At 40.5% G+C, this 21756-nt stretch overlaps 1 protein-coding gene across 1 annotated transcript; it reads left to right on the top strand.

Moving 5' to 3' along the window:
- LOC8072210 (transcription-associated protein 1) lies at window positions 1-21202 on the top strand. The gene is made up of 36 exons (XM_021453014.1): window positions 1-353; window positions 1125-1852; window positions 1925-2053; window positions 2148-2233; window positions 3225-3333; window positions 3829-3924; window positions 4125-4187; window positions 4268-4327; window positions 4952-5020; window positions 5387-5468; window positions 5566-5618; window positions 5723-5785; window positions 5860-7089; window positions 7390-8382; window positions 8461-8796; window positions 8932-9190; window positions 9500-9722; window positions 10252-10624; window positions 11234-11383; window positions 11469-11690; window positions 11777-11998; window positions 12089-12742; window positions 13136-13399; window positions 13511-13867; window positions 14176-14579; window positions 14653-15082; window positions 15195-16496; window positions 16579-16839; window positions 16928-17218; window positions 17313-17783; window positions 18198-18629; window positions 18783-19061; window positions 19189-19591; window positions 19669-19817; window positions 20141-20347; window positions 20675-21202. The coding sequence occupies exons 1-36, from the start codon at window positions 290-292 to the stop codon at window positions 20792-20794; spliced, it is 11634 nt and encodes a 3877-aa protein (XP_021308689.1). The 5' UTR covers window positions 1-289; the 3' UTR covers window positions 20795-21202.

Here is a 21756-nt window from a genome sequence, read left to right as displayed (position 1 = left end):
CGAGGCCCATCACCCTCGTCTTCCTCCGAGTCCGTCCCCGTCTCTCCCCCACCCCAAACCCTCGGCTCGCTCGCGAGCGCGAGAGACCCTCCTCCTCCTTCCCAACACGGGGGAGCCATTCGCGTCCGGGGAACCGAGCCAGCGCCTCCCGCCACCGCCCCCGCACTCCTCCGTTCGGCCCTCCGCTCCTCCGCCAGCTCGCGGCGCGCTCTTCCGGCGCCGATCTCCAAAACCCTAAGCCCTGGCGCGGTAGGGTTGGAGCCGGACGCGCACGGGCGGGGCGCCCGCCATGGCGCCCATCAACAGCGGCAACATGGAGCAGCACTCGCAGCGGCTCCTCGAGCCCGACCTCCGTGCGTCCCGTGATCCCCTCCCCTGTCCCGATTTCCTTCCCATTGCGTTTTTTTTTTCTCGGCGTCAGCTTCGCCGGTGAATTCCCAGCCGTCTGATTTCTTTCCCATTGGGGTTTGTTTGAGCTCTTGAGAATTTTCTGTCGTTTGATTGAAGGACATTAGATGCTTCTCGCTGTTTCCTCTTGTTACTATATCGCATAGTAATTAATTTTTTTCTGTCTGAATTTCACACCGGTGGAAGGACTGCATCAAAGCATCTTTGTCCACTGTTGTAGTGTGTTGCTGCGGCTGGTGTTTTTCCTTAACTGATGATGTCTGCAACTTCTTGCTTCCTATGTACACTGAATTTCTCATCCAGATAGCCACTTTCGTTCACATTTTCAAAGACGTTTACTGTTGAATCCATTTAAATGTGCGTAGCCTTCAACGTCGTATTTCAAGAACAACTTCGATTGCCTGCCCAATTTTGCATTTTGAAGGATTTTCCTGGCTGGCTGGCTCTGTTCTGTAGCGGGGCGACTTATGGAGTGTACCTGCTCTTCTTTATGTTTCTCGGAAGGCGGGAATGAACATACTTTTTATGCAGCAGTGCTCTGGCACCCCCTCCCCTTTCGAGCTCACTGCTTACTCCCGCACTTTGTTTTGTGAATTTTGCTTAAACAATAAACCTCGTCTTGCAAAATAATCACTCACTAACAACCTTTGCTTCAAACCATAATGGTTTATCTAGCTGAATGGTCTGATCTGATCGTTTGCTCTAATACTCTGCAGCTGTGCAAGTCCGACTGCAGCTTGCCATGGAAGTTCGGGACAGCCTGGAGATGACACACACTCCAGACTACCTCAACTTTCTTCGCTGCTACTTCAGAGCCTTCTCAGCAATTCTCACCACTTACACTAAGCCACAGGCCACAGAGAATGCTGAGCACAAGCTACGGAATGTTGTGATCGAGATACTCAACCGCCTTCCACACAGCGAGGTGCTCAGACCATTTGTGCAGGATTTGCTCAAGCTTTCTCTCCGTGTGCTGACACAGGACAATGAGGACAATGCTCTCCTTGCCATCCGAATTGTGTTTGACCTCCTCCGTAACTTCCGCCCTACTGTCGAGGCGGAGGTGCAGCCATTTCTTGACTTTGTGGTTAACATATACCATAAATTTCCCACAACTGTTAGCTACTTCTTTGAAAATCCCAACACAAGTGCCAGTATGGCTGCGTCCATGCCCATGCAGCATTTGGACCCCACTGCTGATGCTCCAGTCACGATGCAAGTGCCTGGTGGTGGTCAACTCAACCCGAGCACACGGTCCTTCAAGATAGTCACAGAGAGCCCTCTTGTTGTGATGTTTCTCTTCCAGTTGTATGCAAAGCTTGTGCAGACAAATATCCCACACTTGTTGCCACTCATGGTGGCGGCCATCTCTATCAAGGGTCCCGACAAGGTGCCACCACACCTTAAGACACCCTTCAATGATTTAAAGGGTGCACAAGTCAAGGTAGGTCTTTTGATTTTGTTTTTGGTTGCCTTTTCTTTCAAGTTCATGATGGATTGATGATTTTGTTTGCAGACCTTGTCATTCCTGACGTACCTCCTGAAGAGCAATGCAGATTACATAAAGTCATATGAAGAAAGCATATGCAAGAGCATTGTGAACTTGCTTGTTACGTGTCCTCCTGATTCTGTCTCCATTAGAAAGGCAAGATTTGACCTGGTGCTTTGTTGAAATCATCAAACTATATGAGTGTTACTTTGGAAATGCTAATATCTTTATCTCTTACACTGAATTTCAGGAGCTATTAGTTGGTCTGAAACAAGTTCTAAACACCGAGTACAAGCGAGGGTTGTTCCCCTTGATCGACACACTTCTTGATGAAAGGTAAATCATTCTTCTTTTGCCAGCAATCATGTGATCAAAATTTTCTAGTTTGTTTTCAAATGTGCTATTTCTGGGATCTCATTCAGATTAAGTTTGATATGGCCACATCTTGATTTCCTGATACCGTGTACTTATTTTGTGATGTGTAATTGATAAACTACTTAACTTTGCAAAGTGCTTCATTTTGACCTGTGATCAACTCATTTCATCCCCTTTCCCCTTCTTTTTCATGGTGTTTCGTTATTTCTTAGTTACTTTTGGTAGGCTGAATAATCCTAATATAAAGAACGCCTAGAAAAGTTAATAAGATTTTCTCCGCTGATCTAATGGGTATTACAAAGGTGAACAACACATGACAATGAACAAGGTCTATTTTTTTGCCTGAAATATGATGAGTCCAATTTTCACCATCAACAATGAAATAAGTTGGCTTTCACACAATTAAAACCAGTTCAAATAACCCCCATACTTAAAACCACTTGTGTGACAGTTCAAAGGGAGTAAATGAACTTGTTTAAAAACACAGCCTTTCCCTGATTTGTATCTATTTGAAATCAATCTATTTTAGTTGTAGTTTAAAAAAACTTACTGTGGAATTGTAATTAGCAAAAGAATTATCCCTTCATGAGGCTCTGTCTTATCATTTCCTATGATAGTTATGTATTATTTCCCTTTACTGGTCTTGTAGCATTTATTATTCTACATGTATTAGGCCCTGTTTGGTTCCCCCTATTAAACTTTACTCCCTATCACATCGAATGTTTGGACACATGCATGAAGTATTAAATATAGACTATTTACGAAGCTAAAAACACAGCTAGAGAATAATTTGCGAGACTATTTTTTAAGCCTAATTAGTCCATGATTGGACACTAATTACTATAGTTACAAATGTGCTACAGTACGTGTTAAACTTTACTACCTCCAACCAAACACCCCCTTAACTCTTAGTTTCTAGCCATGTCTGACACCTTACTTTTGGTGTTGTCAGGGTTCTGATTGGCACAGGTCGAGTTTGCATCGAAACTTTAAGACCTCTTGCTTACACCCTTCTTGCTGAATTGGTGCATTATGTTCGAGAAGATATTTCTCTTCCACAGGTTAAACTTGTCTCTTGTATCATTTATATTGCTTACAGATTTGGGGTAGCATTCTAGTTGTTGAATTTGCATGTACAGCTGTCAATTTTGTGTCCCCCTCCCCTGCCCCATATACCCAAACACATCCTATGGGAATTTTAGGATAGATGCATCACTTAACCTCGGCAAGCGGATCTGTTATCTGGTTTCTTCATTGCAGACATCAGACCATACCAAACAGTATTATGGCTGAGACATGTATTAGGCATCTGATTTCTTATTAAAGCTAGGTGCCTTGTCAGATCTCTGCCTGTTGTTGAGCTACTATATGACTTACATGGATACTATATGAGCTACTATATGACTTTCATGGATACAATATTATGCAACTAATTAGTCACTTCAATGATGCTGTGATGCTTAGAAGATAAATATCTCTTTAAAGGCATACATAGTTCCACTTTGTCAGTATTATTATGCCTTGGTGTTGATCATGTTGCTGCTGACTTATTGCAGTTGTCACGGATTATCTATTTGTTCTCTCGGAATATGCACGATTCTTCTTTAACCCTTATAATTCATACGACATCTGCCCGCTTGATGCTGAACCTGGTACATTTGCTATTCTGAAATTCTTTATATTAGTCAAAGTAGGATTAATTCAGTTAGGTGCAGTTTATGATTTTGAAATTCTTTTCCTTCTCTAATATGTATATCAGTATGTGAGTATAAAATCATAAAATATATATCTGTAAAACTAGGCACTAGTGTTAACTAAATCAGTACTAGTAAGTCCCTACCTTTTGCTTTAGGTTGAGCCCATATATCAAAAAGGTGTTGACCAGCAAAGCATGGATGAAGCACGGGTTTTATTGGTAAGGAGTGACTTCCATAATAGTATGTCAGTAATTTTACTTTTTCCTAATCAACTATACTTATTACTTGAAATGATCAGGGGCGCATATTGGATGCATTCGTTGGGAAGTTCAGGACGTTGAAACGAACAATCCCTCAGGTATACAACATGTTTTGTGATTCTTTCGGTCGATTACGTTTTAAAACCTTTGCCTAATTTATCAGCTGAGGACATGGAAACATGGGCGCATGCGTTAGATGCTGCTACACTGCAGAATCTAATTTCAAAAATTACTGGTTGAAGAAATGTGGGTTGAAAACATATAGAGAAAATATACTGTTACATTGCAACTATAATACTCATTATAAGCTCAAGGAAATTGAATACTCTTTCCGTCCCTTTATAACTGTCGTTCTCACTTCCCGAGAAGTCAAACGTACTTAACTTTGACCAAATATATAATAAAATTTAATATTTATGGTACATAATTAGTAGCATTAGATACATCATTGAATCTATTTTCATAACAAACTTATTTGAAGATATAAATGTTGCTAATATTTTTATACATACATAGTCAAAGTTAAGAAAGTTCGACCACCATGAATATCATAGCGACACCTAAAAAGGGACAAAGGGAGTATGTGATAATCTTGCAATGAAGGGGCACATTATTGCCCTGTGCTCCTTAGGTCCTTCACTCCCAATCCCCACAGAAACATGAGTGCTATCTCCTTACGTTTTCTTGCTGATATGGTCCACCTTACTCCTCTCACTCTATAGTTGCTTGAAGAAGGCGAGGAAGGGAAGGAACAACCGAATCTGAGAATGAAGCTTGAAGTCCCATTACAGGTACGCTATGTGAATGTTTCTTTCATGGAGGTAGCAGTACCATTTTTTTTTCTGTGGCTGACTGCACTCCTCTTTCTTCAGAAAATCACAAAAGTATGCTCAAATTGATTTTGTTGACCTTATATGTCTAGATCAAATTTCTCCAAATAGCCTCGGTAGGTTATGAAAACCATAGCTAGTTTCTTAGTCATGGGCAGATAGATAATTTTTTTAAGCTTTGCTTGTTAACAAAATGTGTGAGGTGTTTAGTTGCATCCTACTTATAAAATGACTGTATTTTTTTTCTGAGGTTAAATCTAATACAAATTGGAATTGTTTTTTTTGACTGATGATTCAATGACCTTTCTTTTTTGGACAACTTTACAGACTGTGCTGAATTTGCAACAACCTTTGGAATATACTAAGGAAATCAACGATTACAAAAGTCTGATAAAGACTCTTGCTGTGGGTATGTATTAATTGTTGTAAAATTTCTGCTCTGTTCCATGTCTTTGAGCATCTTATTTCAGTTATTGCCTAACTATTTCATACTGACCTCATACAAGGAATGAAGACAATAATATGGAGCATAACCCATGCTCACTGGCCACGACCCCAGGTATTATAAACCTCCCAAATACGTCGATATCTTTTGGTGGTTCTGATATTATACTTGAGCTCTAATGAACCCTTTGATGCTGGCATTTCTATTATGGTGAACAGCAACAAAACCAACAGTCTTCTAATTTGTCAGTTCAACCCTTCAGGGGGCTGAGGGAGGATGAGGTCCACCACCTTGAAACTTTCTTCCTCTTTATTTGATTGAACTGTTGCTAATCAGTTTTAATTATCTATTCTAGGTGCGGAAGACATCTGGTGTTCTGAAGTCTGGTGTTCACTGTCTGGCTCTGTTTAAGGAAAAAGACGATGATAGGGAAATTCTGCAATCGTTTTCGCAGATGTTGGCTATAATGGAAGCTCGCGATATTATGGATATGTTCTCCTTTTGCATGCCTGACCTCTTTAATTCTATGATAACCAACAACCAGCTGTTGCACATATTTTCGACCCTTTTGCAAGCTCCCAAGGTTCTGCGGCCTTTCACAGATGTATTAATTAACTTCCTTGTTAGCTCAAAGCTTGAAGCCCTGAAGCAGCCAGATTCACCTGCAGCAAAGCTTGTTTTGCAACTTTTCCGGTTCTTGTTCATTGCTGCAGCCAAAGCTCCAGAAAGCTGTGAACGCACACTTCAGCCACACGTGCCAGTTATAATGGAAGTCTGCATGAAGAGTGCCACTGAAGTTGAGAAACCCCTAGGTTACATGCACCTTCTTCGTAACATGTTTCGTGCATTGAACAGTGCTAAATTTGATTCATTGATGCGTGATCTTATACCATCTCTGCAACCCTGCCTCAATATGTTACTCTCCATGCTTGATGGACCAATAAGTGAAGATATGCGGGACTTGATTTTGGAGCTTTGCCTGATTTTACCTGCCCGCTTGAGTTCTTTATTGCCCCACATACCTCGTCTAATGAAGCCTCTTGTTCTTGCTCTAAAAGGTAGTGATGACCTTGTGAGCTTAGCTCTACGCACACTTGAGTTTTGGATTGATAGTCTGAACCCTGATTTTTTGGAACCTAGCATGGCAAATTTAATGTCAGAAGTCATTCTTGCTTTATGGTCCCATTTAAGGCCGCCTCCTTACACATGGGGCACAAAGTCTTTGGAACTGTTAGGGAAGCTGGGGGGCCGAAATAGGCGATTTTTGCGGGAGCCTCTTGCACTCGAATGCAAGGAAAATCCGGAACATGGATTACGCTTAGTTCTGACTTTTGAGCCTGCGACACCATTTTTGGTTCCTCTGGACAGATGCATACACCAAGCTGTTGGTGCAGTTATGCAAGGCAATGGTATGGAAGCTTTCTACAGGAAGCAGGCTCTTCAGTTCATTCGGGTGTGCCTGGATTCTTTGTTAAATCTGAGGGAAAATGTACCTGGCGAGGGTGTGAGCACTGGTGTTCTCGGTACATTGCTAATCTCTTCCCTGGATCCCTCAAGACGTCGCAATGATGCTTCAGATATGAAGGTTGGCAGAAGTGATCAAGAATTAATGTTCTTTACATTGCTTTTTTTTTACTGTAGTTTACTAACTCTTATCACAAATTGGAAGTTTGCCCTAAGTCAAGCTTTTTATCTTTGACTGTTAATATAAAGTTTGTATGTAGATTGACAACACAAGATTGGCCTTACTAAAGAACATTGCTTTGCTTTACATTAATTGTTATCTGAGCAAAATGAATTCTTAGATTGTTGAACTTATAGTTTTCTTTCTGGTGTCTTGTGCTTTAGTTATCTTACCAAGGCCTTGTTTTATTATTATTATTAGGGAGATTTAGGTGTGAAGACAAAAACACAACTACTGGCTGAAAAATCTGTTTTCAAGACTCTTCTTGTAGCTATCATTGCAGCTAATGCTGACACCAGTCTTCATGATGAGAAGGATGATTATGTTGTAGATATATGCCGGCATTTTGCTATGCTTTTCCATGTTGATTCACCATCCTCCAGTCAATCTGGATTTATGCATCCTATTGGTTCTTCACTACCATCTAGCATCAACATGGGATCAAGATCAAGATGCAACACTTCATCTAATCTCCGGGAGCTGGATCCTTTGATATTTTTGGATGCTTTAGTTGAAGTGTTATCCAGTGAAAATCGCCAACATGCAAAAGCTTCCCTATCTGCTTTGAATATTTTTGCTGAGACATTAATCTTTCTTGCACGGATGAAGCATACTGGTATGCTAAGGGGTGGTCCTAGCACCCCTATGCTAGTCTCCAGTCCATCTTTAAATCCAGTATATTCACCTCCCCCAAGTGTGCGGGTTGCTGTATTTGAGGAATTATTACCACGGTTATTGCATTGTTGCTACAGTAGCACATGGCAAGCGCAGATGGGTGGGGTAATGGGTCTCGGAGCATTGGTTGGTAAAGTGTCTGTGGATACCCTATGCATCTTTCAGGTCAGAGTTGTGCGTGGTCTTCTTTTTGTTCTTAAGAGGTTACCAGTGCATGCAAACAAAGAGCAGGAGGAGACAAATCATGTCCTAACACAAGTTCTTAGGGTAGTAAACAATGCAGATGAAGCAAACAGTGAACCTCGACGGCAAAGTTTTCAGGGAGTTGTTGAGTTCCTTGCACAGGAGTTGTTTAACCCAAACGCTTCAATGGTTGTGAGAAAGAACGTGCAGGCTTGCTTATCACTGCTTGCAAGCAGAACTGGCAGTGAGGTCTCTGAATTGCTTGAGCCTCTCTATTTGCCAATGCTTCAGCCTCTGATTTCACGGCCTCTTCGTTTGAAGAATATTGAGCAACAGGTACGTTAGATTCTTAGTTCTGAATCATTCAAACTTGAAGTCCTTACCATTGACTGATTTTCCTCCCTTTTATGACAGGTGGGCACTGTTACTGCTTTGAACTTCTGTCTTGCACTCAGACCACCTCTTCTAAAGCTATCTCCTGAGCTTGTCAATTTTTTGCAAGAAGCACTGCAAATTGCCGAGGCTGATGAAACTGTGTGGGTCACCAGGATGATGAATGCAAAAGTAATTCTCACATGGAACAAACTCAGAACTGCATGTATTGAACTACTTTGTACTGCAATGGCATGGGGAGATCTAAAAGCTCAAAATCATACTGAATTGCGAGCAAAGATTATTTCAATGTTTTTCAAATCTCTAACATGCAGAACGACAGAGATTGTCAATGTTGCTAAGGAGGGACTTCGTCAGGTACTCTTTTAGCTGTACCACTTTGTATATTGACATGAAAATTGAATCGTTTTATTATCTTTTTACTTGGTTTCTGTACTTTGTTCTCACTATTCTAATCTTCTCATGTTCTAATTGATAACTTCATTTCTGTAGGTGGTTCAGCAGCAAAGGATGCCAAAGGATCTTCTACAGAGCAGCTTAAGGCCCATTCTAGTAAACTTAGCAAACACAAAGAGCCTTACCATGCCATTACTACAAGGGTTGGCTCGTCTGCTTGAATTGCTGTCAAACTGGTTTAATGTCACTTTAGGTGCCAAGCTATTGGATCACTTGAAAAAATGGCTGGAGCCAGAAAAGCTTGCCCAGACTCAAAAATCTTGGAAGGCTGGAGATGAACCAAAAATAGCAGCAGGTCTGTATTTCTTATATTGCTCTGCTGGCTTTACTTTTTTCTTCAACATGAGTCTCAAAATAAATGCACATACCTGGAGCAAGCTATATATTGGATTACTTATTACTTATTTATGGTGGTTGAATTACACTAGTTTTATGGAGTAGATGATTCTGGTCTGCTTTTAGAAATAATCATTGAAAAACTACCAATCTCTTAACAAGATTGAAGTTGACCACTTTGACCTTTCCTTGTAACCAACCTTGTCCTGTGTGCTCATGTTGGAGTTATTCTTGTCTCTTATCTGATTTTACTTTCTTTCTTGGGCAGCTATGATCGAACTGTTTCACCTTCTTCCCCCGGCAGCAAGCAAATTCTTGGATGACCTTGTTACCTTGGTAATTGATCTGGAAAGGGCACTTCCTGAAGATCAGTTTTACAGTGAGATCAACAGTCCATATCGTGCCCCACTTGCTAAATTTTTGAATCGTTATGCTGTGGATGCTGTTGACTATTTTCTTGCTCGATTAAGCCATCCAAAGTATTTCAGGAGGTAAATACTTGGCAAATTCAAGTCTTCTTTTGACATTGCACATTATATTCTTCCCTATTTATCTGAAAACACTTTTGTACATGTTTCATTCAGTGCCACATACTGGTTGGTTTTATGTGAGCATTATTTTGCTAAATGCTTTAGTTTTTTTCCCTGTTCATTGATGTCATACAAAACTTGACAAGTTCAATTGTTTGAGCTGGCCTAATTCCAAAGAATTTTCGGGTTATGCTGCCTGCATATATTTTGACATGCACCCTGTGTTGTAATGAAGATGGTTGATAAGCAAATTGAATGGTTGTTGCATAGCATTAAATTGCCGATCTGATTTGTATTGTGTGTCCTCATTTTCATTCTTTGGTTTTTACTATAAGAAAAAAAATCACCTTACTGTTCTGGTGTACAAGCGTTTTATTTAACTATGTGAATAGCCATTTGTTTTGTAGAAGATGATGCACTACCTATTCCTTAGGTTTAGCATAATGATTTCATGGACTTATCATCTCTGGAAATTGTTTCGAAAATTCAGGTTTATGTACATAATCTGCTCGGATACTGGGGACCTAAGGGATGAACTTGCAAGGTCACCTCAGAAAATACTTGCAAGTGCCTTTTCACAGTTTTACTCTCAAACTGAAGCATCTGCTGCTCAATTATCTTCTGTAAAGGATGAAGCCCTTACTGGTGCTATATCTGAGAGTTTTACAGTACAATCTTCATCCAACATGGTTACTACTTCGGAGAGTTACTTTAATGGATTAGAGCTTGTCTCAGCCCTTGTGAAATTGATGCCAGAGTGGCTCCGTAACAACCGGGTTGTCTTCGACACCTTGCTACTTGCTTGGAAATCACCTGCAAGACTTGCGAGGTTGCAGAACGAGCAGGATTTGAGTTTACCCCAGGTAGTCATAAAAATTGCTATATTAATTTGTACAGTGCTCGTGTATGGACTCTGACATATCGGACTTATGCTTTACTAATTTAATACTAAATATCAATTGTCTGTCTTCCGCTGTCAAATCTCTGCTGTGTGTTTCGAGGTTTATTTATTTTTTATTTCCATTTGCATAAATTGTTCAAGTTACTCAAGATGTCTTTCTTTATGTTCATTTTTTAGTGCTAGCTTCGTAAAACGAGAGTTATGCTTTATCTTAAAAACAATAGTGGATTGACCTTAAATTCTTAATAAGTAACAAGCTACTTAGGAATGAAATCCGTTATATGTAACAGCTAAATAAAATGCTTTACAATTTGTTTCTATCATATGGAATTTATTTATATCGAAAGGATTGTGTATCATTGTAATTTAGTACTTGTGTTGTGTATGCAAAAGCCTAATACTTTGGCAATTGACTCTGCATATTCAATATGTGTCCTTCACTGTCCACTCCTTTGAAGTTGGTTTTATTTAATTGCTATCATGGAAGTTTAGTACTTTCATGCCAATATCTGCACTTGATTCCTTCAACATTCTAGTGCTTTTGGTTTTGATGATCTTGCTTTCTTAACAGGTGATGGAAAGCAAGAGGCTTATCAAATGCTTCCTGAATTACTTAAGACACGATCGCACTGAAGTTGGTGCACTCTTTGATATGCTATCAATATTCTTGTACCGGAGTCGTATAGATTATAGTTTTCTTAAGGAATTTTATGTCATAGAGGTAATGCCATTTCTTGTTTCTGAATCATGAGGAATTTTGTGTGTATTTATTGACTTCCTATCTCATCTTTACATGTTCATTTTAGGTTGCAGAAGGATACTCCCCAAATTTGAAGAAAACTATTCTTAACCACTTTCTGAACATTTTCCAGTCAAAACAATATGGGCAAGATCATTTAGTTGTTACCATGCAGATTCTTATACTTCCAATGCTAGCTCATTCTTTTCAAAATGGACAAAGTTGGGAAGTTGTTGATCCTACTATAATTAAAACTATTGTCGAGAAGCTTCTTGATCCTCCAGAAGAGGTAACAATATGAATCTTGGCTGCAGCCAAATTATCTTTCACTCTTAGCACATGGATGATGAATATTCATTTTCTTCGTTTCTCTAGGTCAGCGTGGAATATGATGAACCATTGAGGATAGAACTTCTTCAGCTAGCTACACTGCTTTTGAAGTATCTACAGACTGATCTTGTTCACCATCGAAAGGAACTCATAAAGTTTGGTTGGAATCATCTCAAGCGTGAAGATAACTCCAGCAAACAGTGGGCCTTTGTGAATGTTTGTCATTTCTTAGAGGCCTATCAAGCTCCTGAAAAGATTATTTTACAGGTAATGTGACATAAATTTCTCTTAGATTGATGTTGCATCCTTACCATTTTCTTATATCCAGCTAAAAATGTGCCATATCATTTTTCTAAGGTCTTCATTGCTCTGCTACGGACATGCCAACCAGAAAACAAGTTGCTGGTGAAGCAAGCTCTTGATATCCTCATGCCTGCCCTACCTAGGAGACTTCCTCCTGAAAAAAATGATAGCCGCATGCCGATATGGATCAGATACACCAAGAAAGTCCTTGTAGAGGAAGGGCATTCAATTCCAAACATGATTCACATATTCCAGCTTGTTGTTCGCCATGCGGACCTCTTCTATAGTTGCAGAGCCCACTTTGTTCCTCAGATGGTCAACTCTCTTAGCCGCCTTGGATTACCATACAACACAACAGCGGAAAATAGAAGGCTTGCAATTGAACTTGCTGGGTTGGTAGTGTCATGGGAAAGACAGAGACAAAGTGAGATGAAAGTGGCGCAGGAAAGTGAGACCCAGAATCAATTAGGCGACATGCTTAATCCTTCTGTTATTGGTGGTGATCCAAAACGCTCAGATGTTCCGTCGTTTGCTGATGATTTGAGTAAGAGGGTGAAAGTTGAGCCTGGCTTGCAACCTCTTTGTGTAATGTCGCCGGGTGGGGCATCTATACCTAATATTGAGACACCTGGATCTTCAGGGCAACCTGATGAGGAGTATAAACCTAATGCAGCAATGGAGGAGATGATCATTACCTTCCTCATCAGGGTGATTATCGTTTACCTTTTGTCCTGTAAATACATGCTGAACTGCATCGGTAGATTCCTCCTATTAACCATCTAGCTGAGAGGATTCTTTTGTTGTGTGTTATGAACTTACGGTGCTTTGCTTTCTTTTGTGGTATATGTGATATATTCCAACTTGTGCTTGAGAAATTTTGGCATATTTCATTTATGGATGAAGGCATTTGTGTTCAATTGTCCACCAGTCTCATCTGAGTATTGGTCACATGTTCATGACGTGAAACTACTACTTTCCACAGCTTTGCTACTATGTTGCACAATCAGCATGTGCACAGTTATAGTTTTAGCATTAATATTGTTTTTGTTTCTTGCATTGGAGTTGCATATATATTAATATAATTGTTCATTTGGAGAACAGGTATCGCTTGTGATTGAGCCTAAGGATAAGGAGTCTAGCGCAATGTACAAGCAAGCTCTTGACCTACTGACTCAAGCTCTGGAAGTCTGGCCAAATGCCAATGTTAAATTCAATTATCTTGAGAAATTACTTGGGAATCTGTCACCCACTCCTCAGTCCAAGGACCCTGCAACAGCCCTCGCACAAGGCCTTGATGTTATGAACAAAGTCTTGGAGAAACAACCCCGTCTCTTCATCCGAAATAACATCAATCATATTTCTCAAGTAATTCCAGATTTTCCTTGTTCTCTCGACATGGTCTTTGTTGTAATTTATGTTTTCATTGATCAGGACATTCTCATGCTTTGCTTTTGTTTTATGGGTCATTTTGGTTAGATATTGGATCCTTGTTTCGGCAACAAAATGCTGGATGCTGGAAAGTCACTTTGTTCCTTGCTCAAGATGGTGTTCAGTGCTTTTCCCCTTGAAGCAGCAACAACGCCACAAGATATAAAGTTGTTGCATCAAAGGGTTCAAGAACTCATTCACAAGAATCTTGCTGCTGTTACAACTCAACAGATAGCACTTGAGCCCAACAGTGCTAACTCAATCATTAGTTTTTCACTGTTCGTCCTCAATGCACTTGCAGAAGTACAGAAAAATTTCATTGACCCGTTCATTGGCTTGCTTTTCCGTGTACTGCAACGTCAGGCACGTGACATGGGATCTTCTGCTGGCAGCCATATCAGACAAGTATGTTAGTGTGTTAATGTCTACTAGCTAACAATCTGAAGTTCTCTTATATTCCACTTACTCCCCCCCCCCCCCCCCCCCCCCCCCCCCCCCCCCTCTCTTCTTTTGCAAAGCCTTTAGCTAACCTGAGTACTATTGATTGCTTTTTAGTTATTGGACCCTTATTGCACACTATCTTGTCCCGTCATCCTTGCGTTTCCTTTTTGGCCTCTTCTGCATGAAAATGTCCCTTTAGTCTTTTTTAATCGTATCTATAAGCTGTGTTCTGTTACCATTTCAAGGTGCCATTGACATTTTGATAATTCCAGGGACAGAGGCCTGAACTGGATTCATCAGTTAACTCACGTCCTACCATAGATTCTACTGTCATATCTAACATGAAGACTGTCTTAAAACTTATAAGTGAGAGGGTGATGTCCTCTTCTGACCACAGAAAATCTATGGGCCAAATACTTCAAGCTCTTCTTTCAGAGAAAGGCACTGATTCCAGCATTCTTCTGTGCATACTAGACATGATAAAAACTTGGATTGAGGAGGATTATAGGCTTGCTTCATCAACTGGTTCTGTTAGTTCACTTAACTCAAAGGAAATACTAACTTATCTTCAGAAGTTATCATTAGTTGGCAGAAAAAGCTTCCCTCCAGCTGCACAAGAAGAATGGGATGCAAAATACTTGCAGCTTCTTTATTCACTTTGTGCAGATTCAACCAAGTATGGATATCTCTACAAAGCAAGCCTTTTTAGTCTTCTGTAATCTTTTCTTTAATGGTTTCTATTCTTGCAGGTATCCATTGGCTTTTCGGCAAGAATTTTTCCATAAGATTGAGAGACAGTATATGCTTGGACTTAGAGCTAAAGACCCAGAAATGAGGAAGCGATTCTTCAAGCTTTACCATGACACAGTGGGAAAAACATTATTTTCTAGATTGCAATTTATAATACAGGTACAGGACTGGGAAGCAGTGAGTGATGTTTTCTGGTTGAAGCAAGGCCTTGATCTCATTTTGGCAATACTAGTAGAAAATGAACCAATTACACTTGCAGCAAATTCTGCTCGAGTACCAGCGCTTATGATAGCAGGGCCTGTTCCAGATCGCATCACCATGCCACAGCAAGTTGCTGATGCTCAGGAAAGCATGGATGGTACAGCACTATCGTTTGACTCTCTTGCCGCAAGGCATGCTCAGTTCTTAAATGATGCGAACAAGCTTGTGGTAATTTCTTGCACTCTGAACTATGTGGTGCCCATGAAACCTGTGTGGCTGCCTATTGTACATTTTAAATATTTTGTTAGATCTGAATGCTTGTTGTTCTGAAATCATGTAGGTGGCAGATATCATGGCTCCATTGAAGGAACTTGCATTTGCTGATCCCAATGTTGCATATCATTTATGGGTGCTTGTGTTCCCAATTGTTTGGGTCACCTTACATAAAGAGGAACAAGTTGCCCTAGCTAAGCCAATAATTGCCCTTCTATCGAAAGATTACCACAAGAGGCAGCAGGGTTGCAGACCTAACGTTGCCCAGGCACTTCTTGAAGGTCTTCATTTGAGCCATCCTCAACCACGCATGCCTAGTGAGCTTATCAAATATATTGGAAAAACTTGCAATGTGTGGTATACTGCAATTGCCTTACTTGAGAGTCATATGGTGCTTATGAACGAGGCTAAATGCTCTGAGTCATTGGCTGAGTTATACAGACTTCTTAATGAAGATGACATGAGGTGTGGATTATGGAAGAGAAAATCAATCACTGCAGAAACAAGAGCTGGTCTTTCACTTGTCCAGCATGGTTACTGGCAACAGGCACAAAATCTATTTTACCAGGCTATGATTAAAGCTACTCAGGGAACATACAATAACACCGTCCCAAAGGCTGAAATGTGTCTTTGGGAAGAACAGTGGTTATCCTGTGCGTCTCAGTTAGGCCAGTGGGAAGTCTTAGCTGATTATGGAAAAGGGGTGGAGAATCATGAAATTCTTTTGGACTGCCTCTGGAAGGTTCCTGACTGGGCATATATGAAGGATAATGTAATTTCCAAAGCTCAGGTAGAAGAGACACCAAAGTTGCGCCTTATTCAAGCATTTTTCACTCTCCATGACAAAGGTACTAATGGTGTTAGTGAAGCAGAGAACCTCATCAGCAAAGGTGTTGAACTCGCACTAGAACAGTGGTGGCAGTTGCCTGAAATGTCTGTACAGTCACGAATGCCTCTGCTGCAGCAGTTTCAGCAGTTGGTTGAAGTAAAAGAATCATCCAAAATACTGCTTGACATAGCAAATGGTAACAAACCAGCTTCAGCAAGCTCTGGTGCTAATTCCAACCCAAATAACTCATTCGCTGATCTCAAGGATATTCTTGAAACTTGGAGACTTCGTACACCCAATGAATGGGATAATATGACTGTTTGGTATGATCTGCTCCAGTGGAGGAATGAGATGTACAATTCAGTAATAGATGCATTCAAGGACTTTGGTCAAACAAATCCTCAACTTCATCATCTTGGCTACCGAGACAAAGCTTGGAATGTGAATAAGCTCGCACACATAGCTCGCAAGCAAGGTCTTCCTGAAGTTTGTGTAACTATACTTGACAAGATGTATGGTCATGCTACTATGGAAGTTCAGGTCTGTCCCTACCATCACCACGATAGTACTTCGAATTGCAGTATCTTCTTATTTCGTTAGATCATTATTGCTTTGGTTGCAGGAAGCATTTGTGAAGATATGTGAACAAGCTAAGGCGTACTTAGAAATGAAAGGTGAACTAGTCAGTGGTCTTAACTTAATCAATAATACCAATTTGGAATTTTTCCCTGTGAAGAACAAAGCAGAAATATTTCGTCTCAGAGGTGATTTCTTGCTGAAGATGAACGAATGCGATCCTGCAAATCAGTCTTATTCGAATGCTATAACTCTTTTTAAGCATTTGCCCAAAGGATGGATTAGCTGGGGAAATTACTGTGATATGGTATGCTGACCATCCTTTTATGTCGTCAATAGTAACCCTTTCAAATTTCCACATTTGCTGACCTTAAGTTTGATTGTTCTCTTTGCAGGTTTTTAAAGAAACAAAAGATGAGGTTTGGCTTGAGTATGCAGTCAGTTGTTTTTTCCAGGGAATCAAATATGGAGTTTCAAACTCAAGGAGCCATCTAGCTCGAATTCTCTACCTTCTTAGCTTTGATGGACAAAATGAACCCGTTGGACGGGCTTTGGATAAATATCTGGAGCAGCTGCCTCATTGGGTTTGGCTTTCATGGATACCTCAGTTGTTGTTGTCATTACAGAGAAGTGAAGCCCAACACAGTAAATTGGTTTTGCTGAAGATAGCTCAAGTTTACCCACAGGTATAATCATTGTCAGCTGTGTTATTTGCATTTCCTGTAAAAATAGCATATTCCCTTTTTTTTGCATGTACATATCTGAAACATGCTGTTACAGGCATTATATTATTGGCTTCGTACATACTTGATGGAACGCCGTGATGTTGCTACTAAAACTGAAATGGGAAGAAACATGTTGGCTCAGCAGCGCATGCAGCAAGCTATGATGGCAAACAATGCGGCCAATAACTTACCTGACGGGAGTGCAAGGACATCTAATCATGCAGGTGGTAACATGCCATCTGACAACCAGTCTCATCAAGCTTCCCAGTCAGTTGGTGCTGCAGGTTCTCACGATGGTGGTAATGTCCAAGGACAAGATCCGGACAGATCTACTGCTGAAGGTGGCACAAATACTAGTCATGATCAAGGTCAACAGAGTTCTACAGGTGCTGAGGGCTCACAAGTTCCACTAAGGCGTAATAGCGGACATGGGTGGGCAACTTCTGCAGCAAGTGCATTTGATGCTGCAAAAGACATAATGGAAGCTCTTAGAAGCAAACATACTAATCTAGCCAATGAGCTTGAGGTAATAAATAATGACATTATGTTCTCTGAACTCATGTTAATGAGGATAACTGGATAAGCATTAGTTTATTTATTTTGCTACATTTTTTGGTTTTCTTTTACGGATTACGCTTGGTGCTTGGTAATACTGAATTTCAAGGCTGATTTGTTTGCCTGTCTAGAAAAAACATAACAGAGTGGATAAGGTTCTTACAGTACAAGCTATTTGTCTTATTTTAGTTATGCAATTAGTTTAGCAAAACCATGAAGCATTTAGAAAGGGGGCATTAATGTATAGAATAACCAATTTAGAGCTTGTGATTATAAAAAGTGGTGAATATGTACTTGTGATTATAGAAGCTCATGATTTTTCCAAGAGTAATTGCTTTATATGTGCTGATTGGTGGTTATCTAATGTTGTTTATTGCTGGTTCAGCTTTTACTGTCAGAAATTGGATCACGATTCGTTACTCTGCCTGAGGAAAGGCTTCTTGCTGTGGTTAATGCTCTGCTTCATCGCTGCTACAAGTATCCAACTGCAACCACTGGCGAGGTTCCACAGTCTCTCAAGAAGGAACTCTCTGGTGTATGTAGAGCTTGCTTCTCACAAGATGCTGTTAACAAGCATGTTGATTTTGTGAAGGAGTACAAGCAAGATTTTGAACGTGATCTTGACCCAGAGAGTGCTACTACTTTTCCTGCAACCCTTGCTGAACTTACAGAGAGATTGAAACACTGGAAGAACATTCTTCAGAGTAACGTAGAGGATCGGTTCCCAGCAGTATTAAAGCTGGAGGAAGAAAGTAAAACACTTCGGGATTTTCATGTTGTTGATATTGAACTCCCAGGGCAGTACTTCACAGATCAGGTTGGTTCCATTTTTACTCTAGTAAACATATCACTTGCAAGCAGTGCATAATTAAAATGGATACTTCAGTACATTTTTTTCAATGTAGCATTGTTCTATTATGTGAAAATGCCACCAGCCTTTCTATGTTCTTATACTATCTATCTGCTGTAGGAAATCGCGCCTGACCACACTGTTAAGTTGGACAGAGTCGGACCTGACATTCCAATTGTCCGGAGGCATGGCAGTAGCTTTCGACGGTTGACACTCATTGGTTCTGATGGTTCACAGCGCCATTTTATTGTTCAAACATCACTGACTCCGAATGCTCGGAGTGATGAAAGGATGCTGCAGCTATTCCGTGTTCTAAATAAAATGTTTGACAAGCACAAAGAATCTAGGCGGCGGCATCTCGCTATCCATACTCCTATAATTATTCCTGTTTGGTCCCAGGTGAAATATTCTTTTTCCCCCTTCTCTTACATAGTACTGCAACAATAATTTATTATTGTGAACTTTTTTTGCTTCCAAGTACCTAGTACATGGAGTTCTTGACGTGACACCATTTTTTTCTTTTTAGGTTCGGATGGTTGAGGATGATTTAATGTATAGCACTTTTCTTGAGGTGTATGAAATTAACTGTGCACGGCATAATAGAGAAGCTGACTCGCCTATTACAATTTTCAAAGAGCAGCTTAATCAAGCCGTTTCAGGGCAGCTCTCTCCTGAAGCAGTTGTGGAGCTACGTCTGCAAGCATACAATGAGATTACAAAAAATATCGTTAATGATAATATCTTTTCCCAATATATGCACAAGATTCTGCCAACTGGCAACTACCTCTGGACCTTCAAGAAACAATTTGCAATCCAAGTGGCCCTCTCCTGCTTCATGTCGTATATGCTGCAGATTGGTGGCAGGGCTCCTAATAAAATTCTGTTTGCTAAAAATACTGGGAAGATCTTCCAGACTGACTTCCATCCAGGTATTATTGGTGACATTAATTGATATTTCTGAATACACCCCAAGGAAGATTCTGATTGTTCATTTATTCTTTTGTAGCTTATGATCCAAATGGAATGATCGAGTTCAACGAGCTTGTTCCATTTAGGCTGACACGCAACTTGCAAGCTTTCTTCTCGAATTTTGGTGTTGAAGGTCTCATTATGTCTGCCATGTGTTCTGCTGCCCAGTCAGTGGTTTCTCCAAAAGTGAGCATTCACACTCAACATGCTTTTACATTTCGACATCAATAAATGGTTATTGTACGGTAGGCAAAGACGGTGAATTAGAAATTATTTACCATGCTTTCATGGGGAGAGTCAGTGAATGCCACTGAATGATTTCCTTGTCTCACATTTGGGCTTGGAGTCACCTTGTGAATAGCATAAACAGGATTTCCAATTCCAGTGTCATAAAAGGAATTTATCCTTATTTATTGTGGTTGTAGTGGACTTGCATATTTTTTGTTGGATATGATTTTATTGTTGTTGTAATTTGGAAATTCTGATTGGATTGTTTTCTTGTGTTTCAGCAAAGCCAGCACATTTGGCATCATTTGGCTATGTTTTTCCGTGATGAACTGTTATCTTGGTCGTGGAGACGGCCTCTAGGCATTCCATCAGTCCCTGTCGCTGCTGGAATGATCAACCCATCGGATTTCCAACAGAAGGTGGTAAACAATGTGGATCATGTCGTCAATCGTATCAAGTCAATATCACCACATTATCTGGCTGAGGAGGTATGCTATTTCTTGTCTCTTGATTTGTGCCTTTTTTCTGAAGAAAGTGTTTCCAGATGATATTATATAAGTTATGATGCTTCTGATTACCTTTTACAAAATAGAGAATAAAAAGATGCTTTTGTGGGAATATGGCAAAAGGGTCAGGTTATTTGGATGTAACTCTAGTTTGGTATTTGGACATGGCTGCATGGTTTTGACATTATCAACTATTGTCACGGGTATCTGGGGGCGTTGGTGTTTGCCAATGATGACTCAGGTGCATATCGTTTATGTTTTGTGCAAGTATGCTGCATCTGACTGACGATTCATCTCCTGTTGTATCAGGAGGAGAATGCAACCGAGCCACCGCAGTCGGTACAAAGAGGCGTCACCGAGCTGGTGGAGTCGGCATTGTCGTCGAGGAACCTGTGCATGATGGATCCGACATGGCACCCATGGTTCTGAAGGCATCCAGCACCTTTCTGATGATTGTAGCCTGACCAAACAGCCGGCGTGTGCCTAGTCGTAGTATCTGGTAGTCTTCTCGTAGATACTGTACATATTTCCTTGTCCGACAACGCTGGTTGAGACTAGAAACTCCTTGTGTTATTTATGTAGATAAAGACAGGGTGCCATCCTGCCCTGTATTGGCGCAGCTTAGCTTAATCTAATCTAAGGTTAATTAAAGAGTATTTATTATCTAGCATATTGCGGTCATAGCTCAACTTTACTAGTAATGTTGTTTTCTTAGAAAAGAGCTTTGTAAGTAAAGATGAGCTGTTTTGATAAAGTTGTTTGACAAAACAGCTTTTCACGTGCATGGATGAAACAAAGAAATGGGAGAAAGAGAGCCAAGGTAAGCTGTTTTTTTCAGCTTTATTTCAACTCATGTCTTTGTAGGAGAGAGAAGAAAAACTATTTTGAAAAAAAGTGTTTGACAAAAAAAACAGCTCATACCAGCTTCATATGAAGTTGTTGTGAGGTGTGTTAAACAGGTCCTATGGATGTCCTGAAATTCAGGCAAATTGCTCGAGTTACACTCTGCCTTCTGTTACGGATGCGAAGATAAAATCGCTTAGAAAAAAAAATAAAATCGATTAAATTTCAAAGCACCTACTGGTGTTTCGAAGTGAGACGAGCAGGTCAGCTCTTACGGGTTAATCTATATACCACGTGTTATTGTATTGACGTGCGGACTGCGGACTCAAGCACCAGCACCCAGCAGTAGGTTTCGGTTCCAACATCAAGGTCGTGACTCGTGACGGTGCGCTGCCCGTCCCGACGGTTGTTACGCACCGACGTCCGTGCCCAACTACCCAAGCACCTGACATTTCCTTAATTTATACCTTTTTCTTGGGTTTTCTATTTAGGGACTCGCAATCTCCAGTTGGTGGCATGGGCAACACCGACAGTGGCCGGAAGCCAGA

The sequence above is a fragment of the Sorghum bicolor genome, chromosome 2 (genome assembly GCF_000003195.3).
Source record: "Sorghum bicolor cultivar BTx623 chromosome 2, Sorghum_bicolor_NCBIv3, whole genome shotgun sequence".
Lineage (NCBI taxonomy): Eukaryota > Viridiplantae > Streptophyta > Magnoliopsida > Poales > Poaceae > Sorghum > Sorghum bicolor.
The sequence above is the reverse complement of the archived record's forward strand: the minus strand, read 5'-3'. Positions and strand labels throughout refer to the sequence as shown.

What these genes read in the sequence shown, in the direction of transcription:
- LOC8072210 (XM_021453014.1), top strand. Translation starts at nt 290, where the DNA reads ATGGCGCCCATCAACAGCGGCAACATGGAGCAGCACTCGCAGCGGCTC. An exon ending in TGAAACGAACAATCCCTCAG is followed by an intron (nt 4,328 to 4,951) that starts GTATACAACATG and finishes CTCACTCTATAG; the next exon opens with TTGCTTGAAGAAGGCGAGGA. An exon ending in CACATTATCTGGCTGAGGAG is followed by an intron (nt 20,348 to 20,674) that starts GTATGCTATTTC and finishes CTGTTGTATCAG; the next exon opens with GAGGAGAATGCAACCGAGCC.